Source organism: Schistocerca piceifrons, chromosome 6 (assembly GCF_021461385.2).
Source record: "Schistocerca piceifrons isolate TAMUIC-IGC-003096 chromosome 6, iqSchPice1.1, whole genome shotgun sequence".
Lineage (NCBI taxonomy): Eukaryota > Metazoa > Arthropoda > Insecta > Orthoptera > Acrididae > Schistocerca > Schistocerca piceifrons.
This window is the reverse complement of record NC_060143.1, coordinates 473,424,922-473,448,897: the sequence shown is the minus strand read 5'-3', so window position 1 is coordinate 473,448,897 and position 23,976 is coordinate 473,424,922. Positions and strand designations below refer to the sequence as shown.

The 23,976-nt window shown below is 46.9% G+C and overlaps 1 protein-coding gene across 3 annotated transcripts in view; it reads left to right on the top strand.

Annotated features, from left to right (window-relative positions):
* LOC124802489 (carotenoid isomerooxygenase) overlaps window positions 1-23,976 on the top strand; it is a 376,100-nt gene that overhangs the window by 115,412 nt on the left and 236,712 nt on the right. The window contains exon 1 of one of the 3 annotated variants that reach the window (XM_047263304.1): window positions 15,548-15,690. The exons of 1 other annotated variant lie outside the window; for it this stretch is intronic. In XM_047263304.1, coding sequence (XP_047119260.1) covers window positions 15,643-15,690 — 48 coding nt within the window. In that variant the 5' untranslated portion in view covers window positions 15,548-15,642. Of the gene's footprint in view, window positions 1-15,547; window positions 15,691-23,976 lie in introns of those variants that run through there. One more of the 3 variants, XM_047263302.1, reaches the window with a different exon arrangement.

Sequence of the window (23,976 nt, the reverse complement as noted above, 5' to 3'; positions counted from 1 at the left end):
CAACGCCTATACGAGGTGGTCCATTGATAGTGACCGGGCCAAATATCTCACGAAATAAGTGTCAAACGAAAAAACTACAAAAAACGAAACTTGTCTAGCGCGAAGGGGAAACCAGATGGCGCTATGGTTGGCCCGCTAGATGACACTGCCATAGGTAAAACGGATATCAACTGCGTTTTTTTAAAATAGGAACCCTCATTTTTTATTAGATATTCTTGTAGTACGTAAATAAATATGAATGTTTTTGTTGGACCACTTTTTTCGCTTTGTGATAGATGGCGCTGTAATAGTCACACACATGGCTCACAATTTTAGACGAAGACTTGGTAACAGGTAGATTTTGTAATTAAAATACAGAAGGTAGGTACGTTTGAGCGTTTTATTTCGGTTGTTCCAATGTGATACATGTACCTTTGTGAACTTATCATTTCTGAGAACGCATGCTGTTACACCGTGATTACCTGTAAATACCACATTAATGCAATAAATGCACAAAATGATGTCCGTCAACCTCAATGCATTTGGAATTTCTCTCAACAGCGAGTAGTTCGCCTTCCGTAATGTTCGCACATGCATTGACAATGCGCTAACGCATTTTGTCAGGCGTTGTCGGTGAATCACGATAGCAAATGTCTTTCAACATTCCCCACAGAAAGAAGTCCGGGGACGTCAGATCCGGTGAACGTGCGGGCCAATCCACGTGTCATGAAATATGCTATTCAGTACCGCTTCAGCCGCACGCGAGCTATGTGCCGGACATCCATCATGTTGGAAGTACATCGCCATTCCGTCATGCAGTGAAACATCTTGTAGTAACATCGGTAGAACATTACGTAGGAAATCAGCATACATTGCACCATTTAGATTGCCATTGATAAAATGGGGGCGATTATCCTTCTTCCCATAATGCCGCACCATACATTAACCCGCTAAGGTCGCTGATGTTTCACTTCTCGCATCCATCGTGGATTTTCCGTTGCCCAATAGTGCATATTATGCCGGTTTATGTTACCGCTGATGGTGAATGACGCTTCGTCGCTAAACAGAACGCGTGCAAAAAATCTGTCATCGTCCCGCAATTTCTCTTGTGTCCAGTGGCAGAACAGTACACGACGTTCAAAGTCGTCGCCATGCAATTCTTGGTGCATAAAAATATCGTACGGGTGCAATCGATGTTGTTGTAGCATTCTCAACACCCACGTTTCTGAGATTCCCCATTCTCGCGTAATTTGTCTGCTACTGATGTGCGGATTAGCCGCGACAGCAGCTAAAGCACCTACTTGGGCATCATCATTTGTTGCAGGTCGTGGTTGACGTTTCACATGTGGCTGAACGCTTCCTGTTTCCTTAAATAACGTAACTATCCGGCGAACGGTCCGGACACTTGGATGATGTCGTCCAGGATACCGAGCAGCATACATAGCACACGCCCATTGGGTATTTTGATCACAATAGCTATACATCAACACGATATCGACCTTTTCCGCAATTGGTAAACGGTCCATTTTAACACGGGTAATGTATCACGAAGCAAATACCGTCCGCACTGGCGGAGTGTACCACGTACTTATACGTTTGTGACTATTACAGTGCCATCTGTCACAAAGCGAAAAAAGTGGTCCAACTAAAACATTCACATTTCTTTACGCACTACACGGATATGTAATAAAAATGGGGGTTCCTATTTAAGAAACGCAGTTGATATCCGTTTTACCTATGGCAGTGTCATCTAGCGGGCCAACCATAGCGCCATCTGGTTTCCCCCCTCAAGTTAGACGAGTTTCGTTCTTTGTAGTTTTTTCGCATGATTATTTCGTGAGATATTTGGTGATTCAGCTGCCACTACCAAGGGAATTTATGCAACCCTCAACGCTTTCAAAAACCACGTTTAAGATTTCAATATCCTCTCTCTCGCTATGCTCAAACTGTTAGTCATACAGAAAAAATAAACAAGACTTTTTTGTAGGATGTACTGGGCTACTTTTCCGTAGGGGGACTATGGTATCTGAGTTATTCAACCAAAAGCGTTTGAAGGTCACTTTTGTACATTTTTCTTGAATAATTCGATAACTGTGGCCTCTAGCGAAAACGCACCAGTACAAAATTTAACTACATTAAATTTCCTACGGCAAGGTCCTATTATTTTTTACCATGGGACTGTTCATAATGTCTAAAAACACCCGTATGATGATTCTCCAGTTGCTGCTGAAGTTCCTGATAACGGCTGCCTTAGTAGCAGTAATGGCCTCGTCGTCACCTCGTTAAGCTACTCGGTGTAGGTAGAAAAAGTACTGTATAACTGGGCACTTAGCGATGCGGTGACTGGTGGAATGCTTAAGGGACCAAACTGCTGAGGTCATTGGTCTCTAGACTTACACACTACTTTAAACTAACTTACACTAAGAACAACACACACAGCTTTGCCCGAGGAAGGACTCTAAGCTCCCGCGGGAGACTGTGGGACTAATAGTTTGCACGTAGCGAGTGAGAAAATATGAAAATCATGTGTGTGGTATTTGATGGTGTTGCGCATTGCATAAAACCCATAGGTAGAAACAGCTGAATCACCCTGTGTATACGCACAGTATATACAGGACAAATAATACGAATCTACTTCACATGTCCGATGTTTGCTGGCAGTTCACAATGAACATCTTTAGTGGTTGAATGCTATGTATGTAAAAGATAACAACTTGTAACAAGATACTTGTGCTTGCCTGCCATGTTTACGGGCTTACCACTTCGGTCTGGCACGCTGAAATGTTTTGGGATTCCTCTCTCTCAATCAAACACAGCATCTCACCCAATATGAAATCCTCGCAAATGTGTTCGTAAGAATGTAATGAACATAGCTTCTTGGAAACTGTTCATGATAATGAATGCCTGGTTGGGCTGTTATTCATGTCAGTAATAATAGCCAATTTTTATCTGAATACTCGGTGCTAAAGTTACGTAGATCATTACACAGTAAACAACCGATTGTAGAGAGAGGTCGGTGAGCTTGATTTATTTATTGACGGCCATAGAATTGACATCTATCGCCAGTTTGCTGAGGACTGACTCGACATATGTCACATCTTCTCTACGTTGGTCATGTAACTGTAAAGGACTTGGACAAAATGCGATACAGACCAGAAAAAGATAGTCTATTGAAATGTGGTGCTACTGAAATATGCTAAAGGTGAGGTAGTGATGATGATACCGTGTGGCTAGGGCCTCCCGTCGGGCAGACCGTTCGCCTGGTGCAAGTCTTTCAAGTTGACGCCACGTCGGCAACTTGTTGTTGATAAGGACAACAAAACACCCAGTCCCTGAGCGGAGGAAATCTCCGACCCAGCCAGGAATCGAACCCGGGCCGTTAGGTATGACATTCCGTCGCGCTGACCACTCAGCTACCAGGGGCGGACGGGTTAGATGGTAAGACTGGATAACTAAATAGATAACTGAGGAGCAAGCAAATTTATGGTACAAGTTGTGGCACATCTTACGAATGGTGGAAGGAAACTTCCTGAGGCATGAAGGAATAGTGAGTTTGGTGATTGGACTTAACTGCTGTGGTCATCATGCCCCTAGAACTTAAAACTACTTAAACCTAACTAACCTAAGGACATCACACACATCCATGCCCGGGGCCGGATTCGAACCTGCGACCGTAGCGGTCGCGCGGTTCCACACTGTAGCGTCTCGAATATGTCACCTGAGTTCATTTTCATTAGTCGCTTCTCTATTCACTCTTTGCGTCTGGTATTGCGCGACCACCCAAGTGCTCGTCACAGTACACGCTGTTCTTTGAAGGTTTTGTAACATGGTGTTATGTGCTGTTCGTGATTCTGTAGGGGTTCATGCGGGTCAAGTCCATAGAGGGCCACTCGCCTTTTCCTCGATGATTATGGCTTCTCAGAAACGGTCAGTTCACTTTTGTGTACGATCCTGTAGGCGCCATCCTCCTCAGGACATTCCTTGAGCTCTAGTTTCCTGATTGGATTCTTCCTATTGATTAAGAGACATTCAGAGGTGTGTAACGTGGAGGGCCTTACTACTGAATTGTGGTGTCTGAGTTTCTTGGAAACGTAGTTAGCTCGTAAATGCTTGACTGTATTGTAAAGTTGGTGGAATTCAGGGGGCACATTATTTTATCATGTGTTCTCTGTACTAGACATTAAGTCTTGTCTTTTGGTACATTCAGTATTCGAGAAAGGTACTAGGAGTAATCCACTACATTGAAGGGCCATATCATTAACGTCGATATGCAGCAGGATTTTGGAACATATGTTGTGTTCGAACATTATGAATTTCCTCGAAGTGAACGGTCTACTGGCACAAAGTCAGCACAGATTTAGAAAACATAGTTTTTGTGAAACATAACTAGCTCTTTACACGCAGTAAGTGTTGAGGGCTGTTGATAAGGGATTTCAAATTGATTCCGCATTTCTATATTTCCAAAAGGCTTTTGACACTGTACCACACAAGCGGCTTGTAGTGAACTTGCGTGCTTATGGAATATCGTCTCAGTTATGTGACTGGATTCGTGATTTCCCGTCAGAGAGGTCATAATTCGTAGTAATTGACGGAAAGTCATCGAGTAAAACAGAAGTGATTTCCGGCATTCGCCAAAGTAGTATTATAGGCCCACTGCCGTTCCTTATGTATATAAACGATTTAGGAGACAATCTGAGCAGTCGTCTTTGATTGTTTGCAGATAATGCTCTCGTTTGTCGTCTAGTAAAATCATCAGAAGATCAAAACAAATTGTAAAACGATTTAGAAAGGATGTCTGAATGGTGCGAAAATTGGCAACTGACCCTAAATAATGAAAAGTGTGAGGTCATCCACATGAGTATTAAAAGGAATCCGTTAAACTTCGGTTACACGATAAAGCAGTCAAATGTAAAGCCCATAAATTTAACTAAATATATAGGAATTACAATTAAGAAAAATTTGAATTGGAAAGAACACGAAGAAAATGTTGTGGGGAAGGCAAACCAAAGACTGCGTTTCATTGGGAGGACACTTAGAAAATGCAACAGATCTACAAAAGAGACTGCATACACTACGTATGTCCGTCCTCTTTTGGAGTACTGCTGCACGGTGTGGGATCCTTACCAGACAGGATTAACGGAGTACATCTAGGAAGTTCAAAGAAAACCAGCACGTTTCGTAGTATCGCGAAATAGGGGAGAGAGTGTTACAGACATGATACGGGACGTGGGATGGACACCATTAAAACAGACGTTCTTCGTTGCGGTGGAATCTTCTTAAGATGTTTCAATCACAACTTCTACTCGCAATGCGGAATATTTTATTGGCGCCGACCAACATAGGAAGAAACTCCCCCTGCGGGTCCGGGGATTAGAATAGGCCCGCGGTATTCCTGCCTGTCGTAAGAGGCGACTAAAAGGAGTCCATCCCCCTCACGGGGGTAGTTAGCGCCTGCGTCCGGAGACGGACGGTTCCACGACCTATCATCGTGGTCTTTTTGGTTTTTCACTTCTCGTTTCTTCCTTCCTTTTGTTGGTTCCTTTCTTTGCTCTTCTCTACCTCACTGTCTTCCTTACTCTTTCCCTTGACTTCTCCTTGCCTTCTCATTGCCTTTTTCTCCTAGCCTTCTCATTGCCTTTTTCTCCTAGCCTTCTCATTGCCTTTTTCTCCTTGCCTTGTCATTGCCTTTTTCTCCTTGCCTTCTCATTGCCTTCTTCTCATTGCCTTCTTCTCCTTGCTTTCTCGTTGCCTTCTTCTCCTTGCCTTCTCTGGTCTCCGCCTCGGCGTTTGAGACAGTCTGTCCTCTTTCTCCCTCTCTCTCTTCTTTTTCCTCTTCTTCCTTCCTCCCTGTGCGTGCCTGAAGGCCGACCCACGCGCTCGCACGCGTAGCCGGTGACGGGGTAACGCGTAAGTCCCCGCCCTGGGTAGACATGTAAGGCACGCGCGTACCCCCTGGTAAAGGCCAGGCCCGGGGAGGGGTGATTGCCTGAGCTGATACCTTCTGACCATGCCGATTGGTCCCTCCGTCTGTTTCTCGGGAGGTGTGACCTGAGGTGTAAACATTCACCTAAGGCGGGAGTGCCCTCTGAGAGGGTCCCCACAAGGAAGGAGCGCGCCATCGGAGACGCTGGCAATCATGGGGGATTCCTCCGCAATGGATTCTACTCTATCTCTTTCGACTTCGACCCAAAAACGGAAACGTGACCAGCCAACAGTGACAAAAGTACTACCGCCTGCCCCACAGTTCCTCGTAGTTTCTCGATCTGAGGACGGAAAGGATTTTTCCTCTGTCAACCCTTTCGTTATTCAGAAGGGCGTAGATGCCATAGCCGGATCTGTCAAATCTTGTACCAGGTTGCGTAACGGCACCTTATTACTAGAAACTGAGAGTGCCTTTCAGGCACAAAAACTGCTTCGGGCCACCCTCCTGTACACGTTCCCTGTCCGGGTGGAGGCCCACCGAACTTTGAATTCGTCTCGTGGTGTAGTCTATACTAGCTCCCTCGACGGATTGACTGACGAGGAGCTTCAATCATTCCTCGCTGAGCAGGGCGTGACGGCTGTCCATAGGGTCATGAAAAAGGTCAACAATGACCTTGTACCGACCCGGACAATTTTCTTGACCTTCGATAGTGTTAAGCTGCCATCGCGCATCAAGGCGGGCTACGAGGTTATTTCTGTTCCCCCCTATGTCCCGACACCTACGCGCTGCTACCAGTGTCAGCGTTTCAATCACACTCGACAGTCTTGTTCCAATGCGGCTAAATGTGTCACTTGTGGCAGGGATGCCCATGGGGGTGACTGTCCACCTCCGTCTCCTCGTTGTGTGAACTGTCAGGGTGACCATGCCGCATCCTCCCGCGACTGTCCTGTCTATAAGGAAGAACGCTGTATCCAAGAAATTCGGGTCAAAGAGAAAGTGTCCACCTCGGCTGCTCGCAAGCTATTGGCTAGTAGGAAGCCCACGCTGCTCCCAGCGGGGAAATACAGTACTGTCCTCGCCTCTCCTCGGACTACCCGGGAGGTAGCAACCCAGACATGCGATCTGACCTTCAGCACCACGGTCGTCCGTTCGGCCAGTGCTAAGATCGCGCGGTCGACGTCTCCTCTTCCCCCCATCACCCCACAGACACGAGCACCTTCCTCAGCTTCTGCTAAGACGAAGACATCGAAGTCAGATGCACGGGCCTTCAAGAAGGAACCATCCCGTGCAGACTTCCTCCGTACCTCGACCTCCCAGCCTTCGACCGGTCCTTCCACTACACGTCCTTCCAAAAAGGCGCATAGGAAGCACAGTTCTCCTTCTCCGCCACGGCGCATTTCTTCTCCTGCGCCACCCAGCGGTTGCCGCCCCAGGCCGTCATCCGTTTCGCCTGGCCGCACGGCTGGTAGCCGAACATCTGGCCGTTCACTGGCGGAGGAAGCTCCCCCTCCCGGCCATCCTCCCGAGATGGCCGATGATCCTATAGACCAAATGGACGATGACTGTCCGCCTACTGATAGCGGCGGCAGTGCTCGCTCGAAGCCAGGCCCTAAGCGGCCTTCGAGGTGACCACTTCTCTCATCTTTCTTTTCTTACGATTGCACTTATTCACTGGAATATTCGCAGCATTCGCTCCAACCGAGAGGACTTGAAGTTGCTGCTCCGCTTGCACCGTCCGCTCGTCGTAGCCCTCCAGGAAACGAAGCTACGCCCATGCGATCAAATTGCCTTGGCACACTACACCTCTGTGCGTTTTGACCTACCCCCTGTGGTAGGTATCCCAGCTCATGGAGGGGTTATGTTGCTGGTCCGGGATGATATTTACTACGATCCCATCACGTTGCACACCGGCCTGCAGGCAGTTGCCATCCGCATTACTCTCCCCACTTTTACGTTTTCCTTTTGTACCGTTTACACTCCATCGTCATCTGCCGTTACCAGGGCAGACGTGATGCACCTTATTGCTCAGCTACCTGCACCATTTTTGTTAACTGGAGACTTCAATGCCCACCATCCCCTTTGGGGCTCTCCAGCATCCTGCCCGAGGGGCTCCTTGTTAGCCGACCTTTTCAACCAGCTCGATCTTGTCTGCCTCAATACTGGCGCCCCTACTTTTCTTTCGGACACATCTCACACCTATTCCCATTTAGACCTCTCTATATGTACTCCCCAACTTGCACGCCGGTTTGAGTGGTATGCACTTTCTGATAAATATTCGAGCGACCACTTCCCGTGTGTTATCCATCTCCTGCAGCATACCCCCTCTCCGTGCTTCTTTAATTGGACCATCTCCAAGGCAGACTGGGGGCTCTTCTCTTCCAGGGCGACCTTTCAGGATCAAACCTTTACAAGCTGCGATCGTCAGGTCGCACACCTCACGGAAGTCATTCTCGCTGCTGCCGAATATTCCATCCCTCACCCTCCTTCTTCTCCACGTCGCGTACCGGTCCCCTGGTGGACCGCAGCATGTAGAGACGCTTTACGTGCTCGCCGACGTGCTTTACGCACATTTAAACGCCACCCTACAGTGGCGAATTGTACACTCCTGGAAATGGAAAAAAGAACACATTGACACCGGTGTGTCAGACCCACCATACTTGCTCCGGACACTGCGAGAGGGCTGTACAAGCAATGATCACACGCATGGCACAGCGGGCACACCAGGAACCGCGGTGTTGGCCGTCGAATGGCGCTAGCTGCGCAGCATTTGTGCACCGCCGCCGTCAGTGTCAGCCAGTTTGCCGTGGCATACGGAGCTCCATCGCAGTCTTTAACACTGGTAGCATGCCGCGACAGCGTGGACGTGAACCGTATGTGCAGCTGACGGACTTTGAGCGAGGGCGTATAGTGGGCATGCGGGAGGCCGGGTGGACGTACCGCCGAATTGCTCAACACGTGGGGCGTGAGGTCTCCACAGTACATCGATGTTGTCGCCAGTGGTCGGCGGAAGGTGCACGTGCCCGTCGACCTGGGACCGGACCGCAGCGACGCACGGATGCACGCCAAGACCGTAGGATCCTACGCAGTGCCGTAGGGGACCGCACCGCCACTTCCCAGCAAATTAGGGACACTGTTGCTCCTGGGGTATCGGCGAGGACCATTCGCAACCGTCTCCATGAAGCTGGGCTACGGTCCCGCACACCGTTAGGCCGTCTTCCGCTCACGCCCCAACATCGTGCAGCCCGCCTCCAGTGGTGTCGCGACAGGCGTGAATGGAGGGACGAATGGAGACGTGTCGTCTTCAGCGATGAGAGTCGCTTCTGCCTTGGTGCCAATGATGGTCGTATGCGTGTTTGGCGCCGTGAAGGTGAGCGCCACAATCAGGAATGCATACGACCGAGGCACACAGGGCCAACACCCGGCATCATGGTGTGGGGAGCGATCTCCTACACTGGCCGTACACCACTGGTGATCGTCGAGGGGACACTGAATAGTGCACGGTACATCCACACCGTCATCGAACCCATCGTTCTACCATTCCTAGACCGGCAAGGGAACTTGCTGTTCCAACAGGACAATGCACGTCCGCATGTATCCCGTGCCACCCAACGTGCTCTAGAAGGTGTAAGTCAACTACCCTGGCCAGCAAGATCTCCGGATCTGTCCCCCATTGAGCATGTTTGGGACTGGATGAAGCGTCGTCTCACGCGGTCTGCACGTCCAGCACGAACGCTGGTCCAACTGAGGCGCCAGGTGGAAATGGCATGGCAAGCCGTTCCACAGGACTACATCCAGCATCTCTACGATCGTCTCCATGGGAGAATAGCAGCCTGCATTGCTGCGAAAGGTGGATATACACTGTACTAGTGCCGAATTGTGCATGCTCTGTTGCCTGTGTCTATGTGCCTGTGGTTCTGTCAGTGTGATCATGTGATGTATCTCACCCCAGAAATGTGTCAATAAAGTTTCCCCTTCCTGGGACAATGAATTCACGGTGTTCTTATTTCAATTTCCAGGAGTGTATCAATTATAAACGATTACGTGCTCAGTGTCGTCGTATTATCAAAGAAAGCAAGAAAGCCAGCTGGGCTGCTTTCACAAGCACCTTCAACAGTTTTACTCCTTCTTCTGTTGTCTGGGGTAGCCTGCGCCGGCTATCTGGCACTAAGGTCCACTCACCAGTTTCTGGCTTGAAGGTCGCGAATGACGTCCTTGTGGCCCCTGAGGCTGTCTCCGATGCCTTCGGCCGCTTTTTCGCAGAGGTTTCGAGCTCCGCTCATTACCACCCTGCCTTCCTCCCCCGCAAACAGGCAGAGGAGGCTAGGCCACCTAACTTCCGCTCCTCGAATTGTGAAAGTTATAATGCCCCATTCACCATGCGGGAACTCGAAAACGCACTTGGCCGATCACGGTCCTCTGCTCCAGGGCCAGATTCTATTCATATTCAGATGCTGAAGAACCTTTCTCCTGCGGGTAAAGGTTTTCTTCTTCGTACATACAATCGCATCTGGATTGAGGGACATGTTCCCGCATGCTGGCGCGAGTCTATTGTTGTCCCGATTCCTAAGCCGGGGAAGGACAAGCACTTGCCTTCCAGTTATCGACCTATCTCGCTTACCAGCTGTGTCTGTAAAGTGATGGAGCGAATGGTTAACTCTCGATTGGTTTGGCTGCTCGAGTCTCGACGCCTACTTACCAATGTACAATGTGGATTTCGTAGGCGCCGCTCTGCTGTTGACCATCTGGTTACCTTGTCGACCTTCATTATGAATAACTTCTTGCGGAAGCGCCCGACCGCGGCTGTGTTCTTTGATTTGGAGAAGGCTTACGACATCTGTTGGAAGGCGGGTATTCTCCGCACCATGCATACATGGGGCCTTCGCGGTCGCCTCCCTCTTTTTATTCGTTCCTTTTTAATGGATCGACAGTTCAGGGTACGTGTGGGTTCTGTCCTGTCCGACACCTTTCGCCAGGAGAATGGGGTGCCACAGGGCTCAGTTTTGAGCGTCGCTCTCTTCGCCATCGCGATCAATCCAATAATGGATTGCCTCCCAGCTGATGTATCAGGCTCCCTTTTCGTGGACGATTTTACCATCTATTGCAGCGCGCAGTGTACACGTGTCCTGGAGCACTGTCTTCAGCGTTCTCTTGACCGTCTTTACTCCTGGAGTGTCGCCAATGGCTTCCGTTTTTCTGCCGAGAAGACGGTCTGTATTAACTTCTGGCGCTACAAAGAGTTTCTCCCACCGTCCTTACGACTCGGTCCCGTTGCTCTCCCAATCGTGGAGACAACCAAATTTTTAGGCCTTACATTTGACAGGAAACTTAGCTGGTCTCCACATGTGTCATATTTGGCCGCCCGTTGTACCCGTTCTTTAAATGTCCTCCGTGTTCTCAGTGGTATGTCGTGGGGAGCGGATCGAACCGTCCTACTTCGTCTATATCGGTCGATCGTCCGCTCCAAGCTGGATTATGGGAGCTTCGTATACTCCTCTGCACGGCCATCCATCTTACGCCGCCTCAACTCCATACAACATCGGGGTTTACGACTTGCGATCGGAGCATTTTATACCAGTCCCGTAGAGAGTCTTCATGCTGACGCTGGCGAATTGCCACTCACCTACCGGCGCGATATACTGCTTTGTCGGTATGCCTGTCGGCTACTGTCAATGCCCGACCATCCGTCTTATCGTTCCTTTTTTGACGACTCTCTTGACCGTCAATACGGGTTGTATGTCTCTGCCCTGCTACCCCCTGGAGTTCGCTTTCGTCGCCTCCTTCAACACCCTCATTTTTCACTCCCTGCAACCTTTCGAGTGGGCGAGAGCCGCACGCCACCTTGGCTCCAGGCTCAGGTCCGCGTTCACCTTGACCTCAGCTCGCTCCCAAAAGAGGTCAACCCCCGGTTCGGTCTACCACTCCCGTTTTTTGGAACTTCGTTCGAAGTTCATCGACATGACTTTCATTTATACAGATGGCTCTAAGACCAATGACGGGGTCGGGTGTTCCTTTATTGTCGAGGCACAAAGTTTCAAATACCGGCTCCATGGCCATTGTTCTGTCTTCACAGCTGAGCTCTTTGCCCTCTACCAGGCTGTTCTTTACATCTGCCGCCACCGACATTCTGCTTATGTCATCTGCTCAGATTCCCTGAGCGCCATCCAGAGCCTCAGTGATCCGTACCCGGTTCACCCTTTCGTACACCGGATCCAACGCTCTCTTCAGCAGCTGGTGGACGTCGGTTCTCCAGTTAGCTTTATGTGGGTTCCTGGCCATGTCGGTATCCCTGGGAACGAAGCTGCAGATGCCGCGGCCAAGGCTGCGGTCCTCCAGCCTCGGACAGCTTCTTGTTGCGTCCCTTCGTCCGATTTTAGCAGGGTGATTTGTCGGCGCATCTTATCTCTGTGGCATGCCGATTGGGCTGCACTTACCGACAACAAGCTTCGGGCCTTAAAACCTCTTCCCGTGGCTTGGACGACGTCCTCACGCCCTTCTCGGCGGGAGGAGGTCGTTTTAGCCCGGTTAAGAATTGGACACTGCCGGTTCAGCCATCGCCATCTGCTGACGGCTGCGCCGGCGCCGTTCTGCCCATGTGGGCACTTGCTGACGGTTAGACACATTTTAATGTCCTGTCCAGATCTTAACACACTGCGCCTCGATCTTAACCTGCCAAATACTTCAGATGCCATTTTAGCGGATGACCCACGAGCAGCTGCTCGTGTTCTTCGTTTTATCAATTTGACACACCTCGCTAAGGACATTTGATGATGCTGTTTTTTAATCCTATGCCTGTCAGTCTGTCTTTTATCGTGTTTTCCCTTTTAGTTGTTGTGGTCAACTTGTGCCTCGCGGTGCATTCTTAGAGTAGTCAGGGCGCTAATGACCATTGAAGTTGTGCGCCCTAAAACCACAAAAAAAAAAAAAAAAAAAAAAAAAAAATTAGGAAGAAACGATCACCATAATTATTTATTTTATTTTTATTTTTGTTATTTATTTATTCGTATGGCTCACATGCAGCTTAATATTGCAAGCATATAACATTAGTAATACTATATATAAAAGGAACACGAAAATAGAAAACTACATATAAAATTAATTAAATGACAATATCTTGGATCCAGATCCATATAAGAGCCGTATATCCAGCTTTGATGAGGCCGCTCCAAGTCCCCAGGTAGGAACGCAAGCGATATTCATCTCCTATGTGTGCGATTGTCTGGTTCGGAGCCGCACAGTCAAAAACTGGAGACGCTTTAGCAGCCCATTTGTAAAGATAGTCTGCGCATCGTCCATGCCCAGTGCGAGCTCTGTTCAATTTGAACCACAGTTTCCTGCCGAGTTCTGTGCCAGCAGTATCACAGTTACCGAGCGAGGTGGCGCAGTGGCTAGCACACTGGACTCGCGGAGGACGACGGTTCAATCCCGCGCCCAGCCATCCTGATTTAGGTTTTCTTTGAGTTCACCAAAATCGCTCAAGGCAAACGTCGGGATGGTTCCTTTGAAAGGGCACGGTCGACTTCCTTCCCTAATCCGATGAGACGGATGACCTAGCTGTTTGGTCGCCTCCCTGAAACAACCGAACGGACCCAGTATCGCAGTTATACTGATGTTCTTCAGGATTTTCAATAAATTAACAGCTCTGGTCCCACAGGTCTCTCATCCCGGTATTACTGGCAAGTAGCAATCGTCATAATAAAATAAGGGAAATCATTGCTCGGACGTAAAAATATAGTTCTTAGTTTTCTCCGTCTGCAGTTCGACAGTGTAACAAAAGAAAATTATTGTAAAGGTGGTTCAATGAACCCTCTGCCAGGCAGAATATCGATATCGATGTAGATGTAGATGAGCGCTGAATGCCTTACTTGTGTCATCTCGTGAATGCACTAGGCGTTACTGAAACTGGTTAATAAATACACTACGGGCCATTAAAATTGCTACACAAAGAAGAAATGAAGATGATAAACGGGTATTCATTGAAGAAATATATTATACTAGAACCGACATGTGATTACATTTTCACGCAATTTGGGTGCGTAGATCCTGAGAAATCAGTACCCAGAACCACCACCCCTGGCCGTAATAAAGGCCTTGATAAGGCTGGGCATTGAGTGAAACAGAGCTTGGATGGCGTGTACAGGTATAGCTGACCATGCAGCTTCAACACGATACCACAATGCATCAAGAGTAGTGACTGGCGCAATGTGACGAGCCAGTTGCTCGGCCACCATTGACCAGACCTTTTCAATTGGTGAGAGATATGGAGAATGTGCTGGACAGGGCAGCAGTCGAACATTTTCTGTATCCAGAAAGGCCCATAAAGGAGGTACAACATGCGGTAGTGCATTATCCTGCAGAAATGTAGGGTTTCGCAGGGTTCGAATGAAGGGTTGAGCCACGTGTCGTAACACATCTGAAATGTAACGTCCACTGTTCAAAGTGCCATCAATGCGAACAAGAGGTGACAGAGACGTGTAACCAATGGCACCCCATACCATCATGCGGGGTGATACGCCAGTATGGCGATGACGAATAAACGCTTCCAATGTGCGTTCACCGGGCTGTCTCCAAACACCGATGCGACCAACAAGATGCTGTAAACAGAACCTATATTCATCCGAAGAAATGACGTTTTGCCATTCGTGCACCCGGGTTCGTCGTTGAGTACACCATCGCAGGCGCTCCTGTCTGTGATGGAGCGTCAAGGTTAACCGCACCCACGGTCTCCGAGCTGATAGTCCATGCTGCAGCAAACGTCGTCGAACTGTTCGTGAAAATGGTTGTTGTCTTGCAAAAGTCCCCATCTGTTGACTCAGGGATCGAGACGTGGCTGCACGATCCGTTACAGCCATGCGGATAAGATGCCTGTCATCTCGACTGCTAGTGATACGAGGCCGTCGGGATCCAGCACAGCGTTACGCATTACCCTCCTGAACCCACCGATTCCATATTTTGCTAACAGTCTTTGGATTTCGAGCAACGCGAGCAGCAATGTCGCGATACGATAAACCGAAATCGCGATAGGCTACAATCCGACCTTTATCAAAGTCGGAAACGTGGTGGTACGCATTTCTCCTCCTTACACGAGGCATCACAACAACGTTTCACCAGGCAACGCCGGTCAACTGCTGTTTGTGTATGAGAGATCGGTTGGAAACTTTCCTCATGTCAGCACGTTGTAGGTGTCTCCGCCGGCGCCAACCTTGTGTGAATGCTGTGAGAAGCTTATCATTTGCGTATCACAGCATCTTCTTCCTGTCGGTTAAATTTCGCGTCTGTAACACGTCATCTTCGTAGTGTAGCAATTTTAATGGTCAGTAGTGTATACTTAAACACTGCTATAGATTTACGCTCACCGAACCCCAGCCAGTTTCCACTCCACTCCCACCGTTTCCCGCGTAACACCTGCTCCGTTAGAGAGCTAGAGGAGAAGTGCTGAAAAGCAAGTTCCCACAGCGGTTCCAAATACTTGCAGCGAGCACTCTGCTGTAGGACTAGCGGGACTGTGTTACCCGGTACAGAGCTCTCGAGCCAGCGCGCATAGGAGACGGCGCTGGCATCTGTCTCTATCTACCGCCTGCGGTCGGACCACGAGCAGACTACGGGAGCGGCCGCGGCAGTCTCAAGGCCCCCCGGTTTCGCACGACCTATTCGCTGCTCTTTCTACGCGCGGCACAGCGCCTCTCAGTGTGGTCTTCGCCTCCGTCAGACCAGCACCGCGCAGTTGTCAGCTTGTGACCGCCATGGGGGACTGGCTGCTAGCTTTGGGGTGGGCGCGCCCACCTGCTAACGTGAGTACCACCTGCTACCGCTAACAGCAGAATGCTACAACGCCGGGGCTGTGATGCGACAGCCACGGGGCTGGATATTTCAATAGAATTATCTGATACAAGTCTTAATGGTACCGAAGAGTGATATTTTCTTTAACATATAATTTATTGCTGCCGTTGTCGTTTTCAGTCCACAGACTGGTTTGATGCAGCCCTCCGTGCTACTCTATCCTATGAAAGCCTCTTCATCTCCAAATAACTAGCGCAACCTACACCCTTCTAAAACATCTTAGTGTATCCACCTCTTTGTCTCCCTCTATGATTTTTAACCTCCACGCTTCCCTCCAGTACTAAATTGGTGATCCCTTCATTCCTCAGAACGTGTGCTACCAGCCAATCCCTTCTTCTAGTCAAGTTGGGCTACAAATTCCTCTTCTCCCCAATTCTGTTCTGTATCTCCTTAATAGTTACATGATATGCCCATCTAGTCCTCAGCTTTCTTCTGTAGCACCACATTTCACTTCCATAAATGGCTAGGCCCCAAACAACTGCCGGCCGGTGTGGTCGAGCGGTTCTAGGCGCTTCAGTCTGGAAACGCGCCACAGCTACGGTCGCAGGTTCGAATCCTGCCTCGGGCTTGGATGTGTGTGATGTCCTTAGGTTAGTTAGGTTTAAGTAGTTCTAAGTTCTAGGGGACTGATGACCTCAGAAGTTAAGTCCCACAGTGCTCAGAGCCATTTGAACCATTTGAGCCCAAACTACTACTTTCAGAAAAGACTGTCGGACACTTAAATCTATACTCGATGTTAACAAATTTCTCCTACAGAAACGCTTTCCTTGCCATCGCCAGTCTACATTTTATATCCTCTCTACTTCTACCATTATCCATTACATTTTGCTGCCCAAGTAGCGAAACTCACCTACTACTTCAAGTGTCTCATTTCCTAATGTAATTCCCTCAGCATCACCTGATGTAATTCGACTACCTCGTTTTGCTTTCGTTGATATTCATCTTATATCCTTCTTTCAAGACACTATCCATTCCATTCAGCTGCTCTTCCAAGTCCTTTGCTGCCTCTGACAGAATTACAATGTCAACGGCAAACCTCAAATTTTTATTTCTTCTCCGTGGATTTTAATACCTACTCCGAATTTTTCTTTTGTTTCCTTCACTGCTTGCTCAATGTACAGATTGTTAACATCGGGGATAGCCTACAATCCTATCTCACTCCCTCCTCAACCACTACTTCCCTGTCGTATCCCTTGACTCTAATATCTGCCATCTGGTTCCTATACAAATTGTAAATACTCTTTCGCTCCCTACGCTTTACCCCTGCCACCTTCAGAATTTCAAGAGAGTATTCCAGTCAACATTGTCAAAAACTTTCCCCAAGTATACAAATGCTATGAGTACATTTTCCTTTCCTTAACCTGTCTGCTAAGACAAGTCGTATGGTCAGTATTGCCTCGCGTGTTCCTACAGAATCCAAACTGATCTTCCCAGAGGTCGACTTCTACTAGCTCTCCCATTCGTCTGTATAGTATTAGTGGTAGTATTTTGCAAATTGTTACTTATTAAACTGATGGCTTGGTAATTCTCTCACCTGCCAGTACATGCTTCCTTTGGAATTGGAACTATTATATTCTCCTTGAAGTCTGAGGTTATTTCGCCTGTCTCATATTTCTTGCTCACCACATGGAACAGTTTTGTCATGTCTAGCTCTCCTAAGGGTATCAGTAGTTCTTAGATCTACCTTTATTAATGTTTCAAAAGGTGCGCTGGATGCAGCCATCAAGACACTGGACTAGTATTGCGAAGTACAGTGGTCCTAATCCCCCGTTCTGCTAGATGCGTCTTCCAATACTAGTCATCAGGATAGCTCGGACTCATTTTTGTCGCTTTTCTGTCTCAGCGAACACGTAATGTCCCCATCGTGTAGTCAGCTTTCACGACTCTGGATCCCGTGATAGGCGCGATGTTGGAAAGGTTTCTCATACGTCCAATAAGAGCCTCTAACAACGACCGTGACGTTTACAGTTGGCTAGGGTGTAAATTGGCTTCGTGATGTACGCGATCGAAAAACGAACCGGCAGTCCACAATCTCCACCTTCAAGTCAAGAGGCAGGTAACTACGGGCTATGTAAAAGCCGTTGTGATCCAAGCCCCACGTGCCGCACCTCTCTCGTCTCAAATACGAAAAGATATTCATTCTGCAACCTTTTTAACCGTTTTGTTAACGAGTGAAACCTGGCGTGTAACACTACTGCAGTGAACACTTCTCCGAATTCACTGCAAAATGTTTGGTTATTTAACCCTCCTACCTCAGGTCTTTTTTTTCTCTCACTGAGTACTGTTGAAGTCATATAGACTCCAAGTAATTAACAGCGGATATATTGGCAGTATTTTAATGAACTAACGTTACAGTGGTTCAGTGTTACAGTAATGATTCTATTTTCATAAATATTACATTCAACAAATAAAAATAAATTTAGATTGAGGTCATGTAGACCTTAGTGGTACTCAGTGCGAAAAACCATGAATGAATTTTAATGTGCTGTGAATATAAAACTGAAGAAAATGTCATTGGGTACAATTGACTCAGACAGAGAAATTCACATATTTTGAAAAAATAGCTTTCAAAACAAGGGATATAATATCTTTCAATGTATTATGGCGCCGTATTGACCCCACTTGTTCTAGGAAGGATACAACAACAGCTGAGAGAAGAAACCATAATAATAGGTACAAAAATAAACGGGAAATAATATTTTCATTGTTGTAAGTGTTTCATAAAGAGCTGTTCAACATAACATTTATCATTTTATTTTCGTAAATGTTGCATTCAAGAAGTACGCGGACGATTTATTAATCTCAATGGTACTCAGCACAAAAACCATGAATAAACTTTAATGTGTCGCAAATATAAAAATGAACAAAACATTATTGGATGCAATTGACTCAGAGGGAGAAACTCATATATTTTAAAAATAATGTTTTTGAAAACAAGTGATTCATATTTCCGAACTGCTTATAGGGCCAAATTGTCCCCAGTCATACCAAGAGTGTTTTTCTTTTTTGGGTCATCAGTCTTCTGACTTGTTTGATGCGGCCCGCCACGAATTTCTCTCCTGTAACAACCTCTTCATCTCAAGTGTAGCGCTTGCAACCTACGTCCTCAGTTATTTGCTGCACGTATTCCATTTTCTGTCTTCCTCTACAGTTTCTGCCCTCTACAGTTCCCTCTAGTACCATGGAAGTCATACCCTGATGTCTTAACAGATGTCCTATCATCCTGTCCCTTCTCCTTGTCAGTGTTTTCCACATATTCCTTTCCTCCCCGATTCTGCGCAGAACCTCCTCATTACTTACTTTGTCAGTCCATCTAATTTTCAACATGCGCCTGTAGCACCACAGCTCAAACGCTTCGATTTTCTTCTGTCCCGGTTTTCCCACTGTCCATGTTTCACTACCATACAACGCTGTGCTCCAGACGTACATTCTCAAAAATTTCTTTCTCAAATTAAGGCCGGTATTTGATAGTAGTAGACTTCTCTTGGCGAGAAATGCCCTTTTTGTCTGCGCTAACCTGCTTTTGATGTCGTCCTTGCTCCGTCCATCATTGGTTATTTTGCTGCCCAAGTAGCAGAATTTCTTAACCCAGACAGATCTGTCCAATGTGGATACGAAGTATCAAGTCAACATTCAGTGATGGCAAGCAGGTGCAAACTAATTTTACATAGTGGTGGTGTGAAGTGAAGTAAGCCTCTAGGTGGTATTACATTCGTGGCGATTATGAACGTCATAATTTTTCATATACCAAATACAGCACAATTAATAAAAACCCTAGGCATTAACAGAGCATACTTTCTTTGTTCCTTTATTGCCAACTGTAAGAATTTAGTCTTTATAATCATAACTAGGAGCTAGTGTGTGACGATGAGTGCCATAATGGAGTGTTTCTTTCTTTGGGTTGCATTTATTAGAGCAGTATAGGTCGACTACCACAGAGAGTGACAGTGTCTGCTTTTGTATGGCTGTCGAGGTGTTTTCAGTCCAGTATTTCAAGCAGACACCTCGTGGTCACCACTGACGCTTCTCTGTTCGCGAGATATTAAGTAGTAATTATGAATAAGGTTGAAATGGTCTCTGTTTTGTACAGAGATGGCGTTTATCTCACTGACATTTTGTTTTCGATATGTAGTTTCACGTCACACGACGACAGAAATCAGGCGTCTACTTTATCTACAAAACAGTTTTGTTGGCGCGGCATTTCAAATCATTTCATGTAATTCACATGGGCCGCCGCTACAATAAATCTTCAGTGTATTGGAAAACCTCTAAAAGGATATACTATTTTTTCCGGCAGTGTATTTCCGCCGATTTTCAACAGGGAGTCTACAACTTCAACCTGGAAAGAAACAACAATCAAAGCAAAGCAAGTAGTAGTCCTGCAGGAAACGCTGTTCTCAATTTTTTTCTACGACTGTAAAACGAATTCTTTTTCTTGGTTACCTGTCAAAGGGTAAGTGAATAACTAGAGAATACAATAAAAGTTTTCTGGACGAAATGAATGGAACAGTACGTGAGACACGTCGCGCCAAAAGACAATATAACCGATTTGCCAATCTGAAAACTGAAGGATTTGATGTACGAATTGTCGAACGTACACCACATTTAACAGATTTATCACTCACTGAATTTTTTATCTATTTGCGCATCTAATGAAATTTATAAGCGTAAAGCATTTTGAGTACAATTAAGCGACTTCAAGGCAGTAGTAGATGGGCATATTTGAACTGCTCCCGGAATTACTTCGCAGTGAGTGGCCATTGTAACACTGGTCAAGGCACGTCGACACAAAACAGAACTAAATCTAAAATCTGATTTCTGACCCCACAACAAGATATTTTCGTCCTGGTCTCCCGCTGGTCTAATCATTTGGTACACAACAAGCGACCTGTGCCAATTGTTAGTGACTCTTCGTAGCTTGCAGAACTGCATTTTCACTTAACAGCGGAGTATGTGCTGATATAAAAGTTCCTGACACATTAAAACTGTATGCCGGACCGCGACTCGAACTCCGGACGTTTGCCTTTCGCCGGCAAGTGCTCTACAGACTGAGCTACCCAAGCATGAAACGGCAGATAGGCATCCGATCCGAACCATGCATGGTCAGTAACACATTTCCCAAAATACAGTCAAAAGATGATCCCGGACAACACATGACATTTCACGTATGATAGAGTGAAACAATTGTCAAAATCCGCGGGGAAACAAAGAACGAAAAGACACACAATCCTTGGGAGTCGTCTACATACTGAAATATATTGGCTGGCTCTGAGCACTATGGGACTCAACATCTGAGGTCATCAGTCCCCTAGAACTTAGAACTACTTAAACCTAGCTAACCTAAGGACATCACACACATCCATGCCCGAGACAGGATTCGAACCTGCGACCGTAGCGGTCGCGTGGTTCCAGACTGGAGCACCTAGAACAGCTCGGCCACACCGGCCGGCCCTGAAATATATTGGCAGGCGTCAAACAGAAGTGCAGGCTGCACCCAAGATTTTACCGAGAGTGACATGTTTCTATGCGCAAATGCACCTTGGAAATCGTGACATATGAAGTATTAGTTTTATGTGACTCGAAGATACAGATCCAGGGTATGAAACCGGTCATCTTAGTGTGAAAACACAATAAACAGCTATTGCAGATTTTCACTTTCACTCAGTAGTATAGACTATTTTACCATCTCTTATTTTTGTTTGATTGTCCTTCAGGTTATAATTAAACTTTCGCTGCTTGAGAGGACCCACACAAAAAATTAGTGATCGGAAGAGAAATAACGAATGAATCGTTGAGAGAAACACATTTTCATTTCCACATGTGAGGGTGACATTTTTTAATTGCGTTACGTTTCTGGTTACAAACGGTGTCCAGGGTCACGACCATCTGCGTTCCATCCGTAAGGGTGCAATTTCACAATTGTTCGCAGTACTTCCAAATGATTGGAAAAGAGCACAGGTAGTCCCAGTGTTCAAGAAGGGTCGTCGAGCAGATGCGCAAAACTATAGACCTATGTCTCTGACGTCGATCTGTTGTAGAATTTTAGAACATGTTTTTGCTCGAGTATCATGTCGTTTTTGGAAACCCAGAATCTACTATGTAGGAATCAACATGGATTCCGGAAACAGCGATCCTGTGAGACCCAACTGGCTTTATTTGTTCATGAGACCCAGAAAATATTAGATACAGGCTCCCAGGCGTTCGATACAGTTCCGCACTGTCGCCTGATAAACAAAGTAAGAGCCTACGGAATATCAGACCAGCTGTGTGGCTGGATTGAAGAGTTTTTAGCAACCAGATCACAGCATGTTGTTATCAATGGAGAGATGTCTACAGACGTTAAAGTAACCTCTGGCGTGCCACAGGGGAGTGTTATGGGACCATTGCCTTTCACAATATATATAAATGACCTAGTAGATAGTGTCGGAAGTCCGATGCGGCTTTTCGCGGATGATGCTGTAGTATGCAGAGAAGTTGCATTAGAAAATTGTAGCGAAATGCAGGAAGATCTGCAGCGGATAGGCACTTGGTGCAGGGAGTGGCAACTGACCCTTAACATAGACAAATGTAATGTATTGCGAATACATAGAAAGAAGGATCCTTTATTGTATGATTATATGATAGCGGACCAAATACTGGTAGCAGTTACTTCTGTAAAATATCTGGGAATATCCGTGCGGAATGATTTGAAGTGCAATGATCATATAAAATTAATTGTTGGTAAGGCGAGTACCAGGTTGAGATTCATTGGGAGAGTCCTTAGAAAATGTAGTCCATCAACAAAAGAGGTGGCTTACAAAACACTCGTTCGACCTATACTTGAGTATTGCTCATCAGTGTGGGATCCGTACCAGATCGGGTTGACGGAGGAGATGGAGAAGATCCAAAGAAGAGCGGCGCGTTTCGTCACAGGGTTATTTGGTAACCGTGATAGCGTTACGGAGATGTTTAACAAACTCAAGTGGCAGACTCTGCAAGAGAGGCGCTCTGCATCGCGGTGTAGCTTGCTCGCCAGGTTTCGAGAGGGTGCGTTTCTGGATGAGGTATCGAATATATTGCTTCCCCCTACTTATACCTCCCGAGGAGATCACGAATGTAAAATTAGAGAGATTAGAGCGCGCAGGGACGCTTTCAGACAGTCGTTCTTCTCGCGAACCATACGCGACTGGAACAGGAAAGGGGGGTAATGACAGTGGCACGTAAAATGCCCTCCGCCACACACCGTTGGGTGGCTTGCGGAGTATAAATGTAGATGTAGATGTACTTTGCGAACGGTGAACCACGGAATGTTTAGCTGTTGTGACACAGCTCGTGCACTGCCTTAAGATCACACACCGTGTCCAGCACTCTCAATCACGGCTACAGTAATTTCAACAATTAGTGACGCAATTGGTCGTCAGCCTTTTCCATGAGCAATTCCCAGATCGCCAGTTAATTCGAACTTTCGAATCACGGTCCTCAACACCGGAGCGGAAAGAGGATCTCTCCCTGTTCTTTTAATGCGTTGCAGTTGCAGCAGAACTGTTTAAACACCCTTCCGAGTAAAGCCCTGCTCACCTTGTGCGGGCCCATTTTGACTGACTGCAACGGTAATGCACACTGATGTTTGTGTTTCAGCTCTACCAGTACCGGCGCGTAACGCAATCCATGACACTAGCACAGCGTAAATCATGAGAACGCAGTCTGAAGATCATAGCTATAAAATTGGGTACCAATATGGTAAACAGTTTTCCGTCTACACTGACTCCAGAAGTACGTAATACTCCCGGCATAGTGCGTCGACCCCTCGGCAGTGACAACACAGGGAAGGTGTTTCCCGACAGAGCGCAGTACGTAGTGCGCCGTTGCTTTAGGTCCCACGTGACAGGCTAGCTGATACTGGGCCAGTCTAATGCGTTGTACGCAGCATGCTAGTAACTCAATTGCTGTCAAGTCAGCTAAGGCTGTTACAAAGTACGCTAGAAAGCTACAAGTGCGTTCCAATGCCGAGGGAGATGAACTGTTAAGTGAAACAATGTGAAAAACATTTTGCTGGTTGTTTTTCTGCGTTTCGCAGAGTTCTGGAGCATATAATCCGCTTCTTAATCAACCATTATACGGCGTGTTCAAAAAGTCTCTCTACAGTGCCGTATGATTGTTAGCCGCGCGTGGCGTATGCCGTAGTGAATATACCGAAATGAAACTCAGTGAAATACAAGTTATTAATTTATTGAATATTCATTTTTACTTGCAAATTT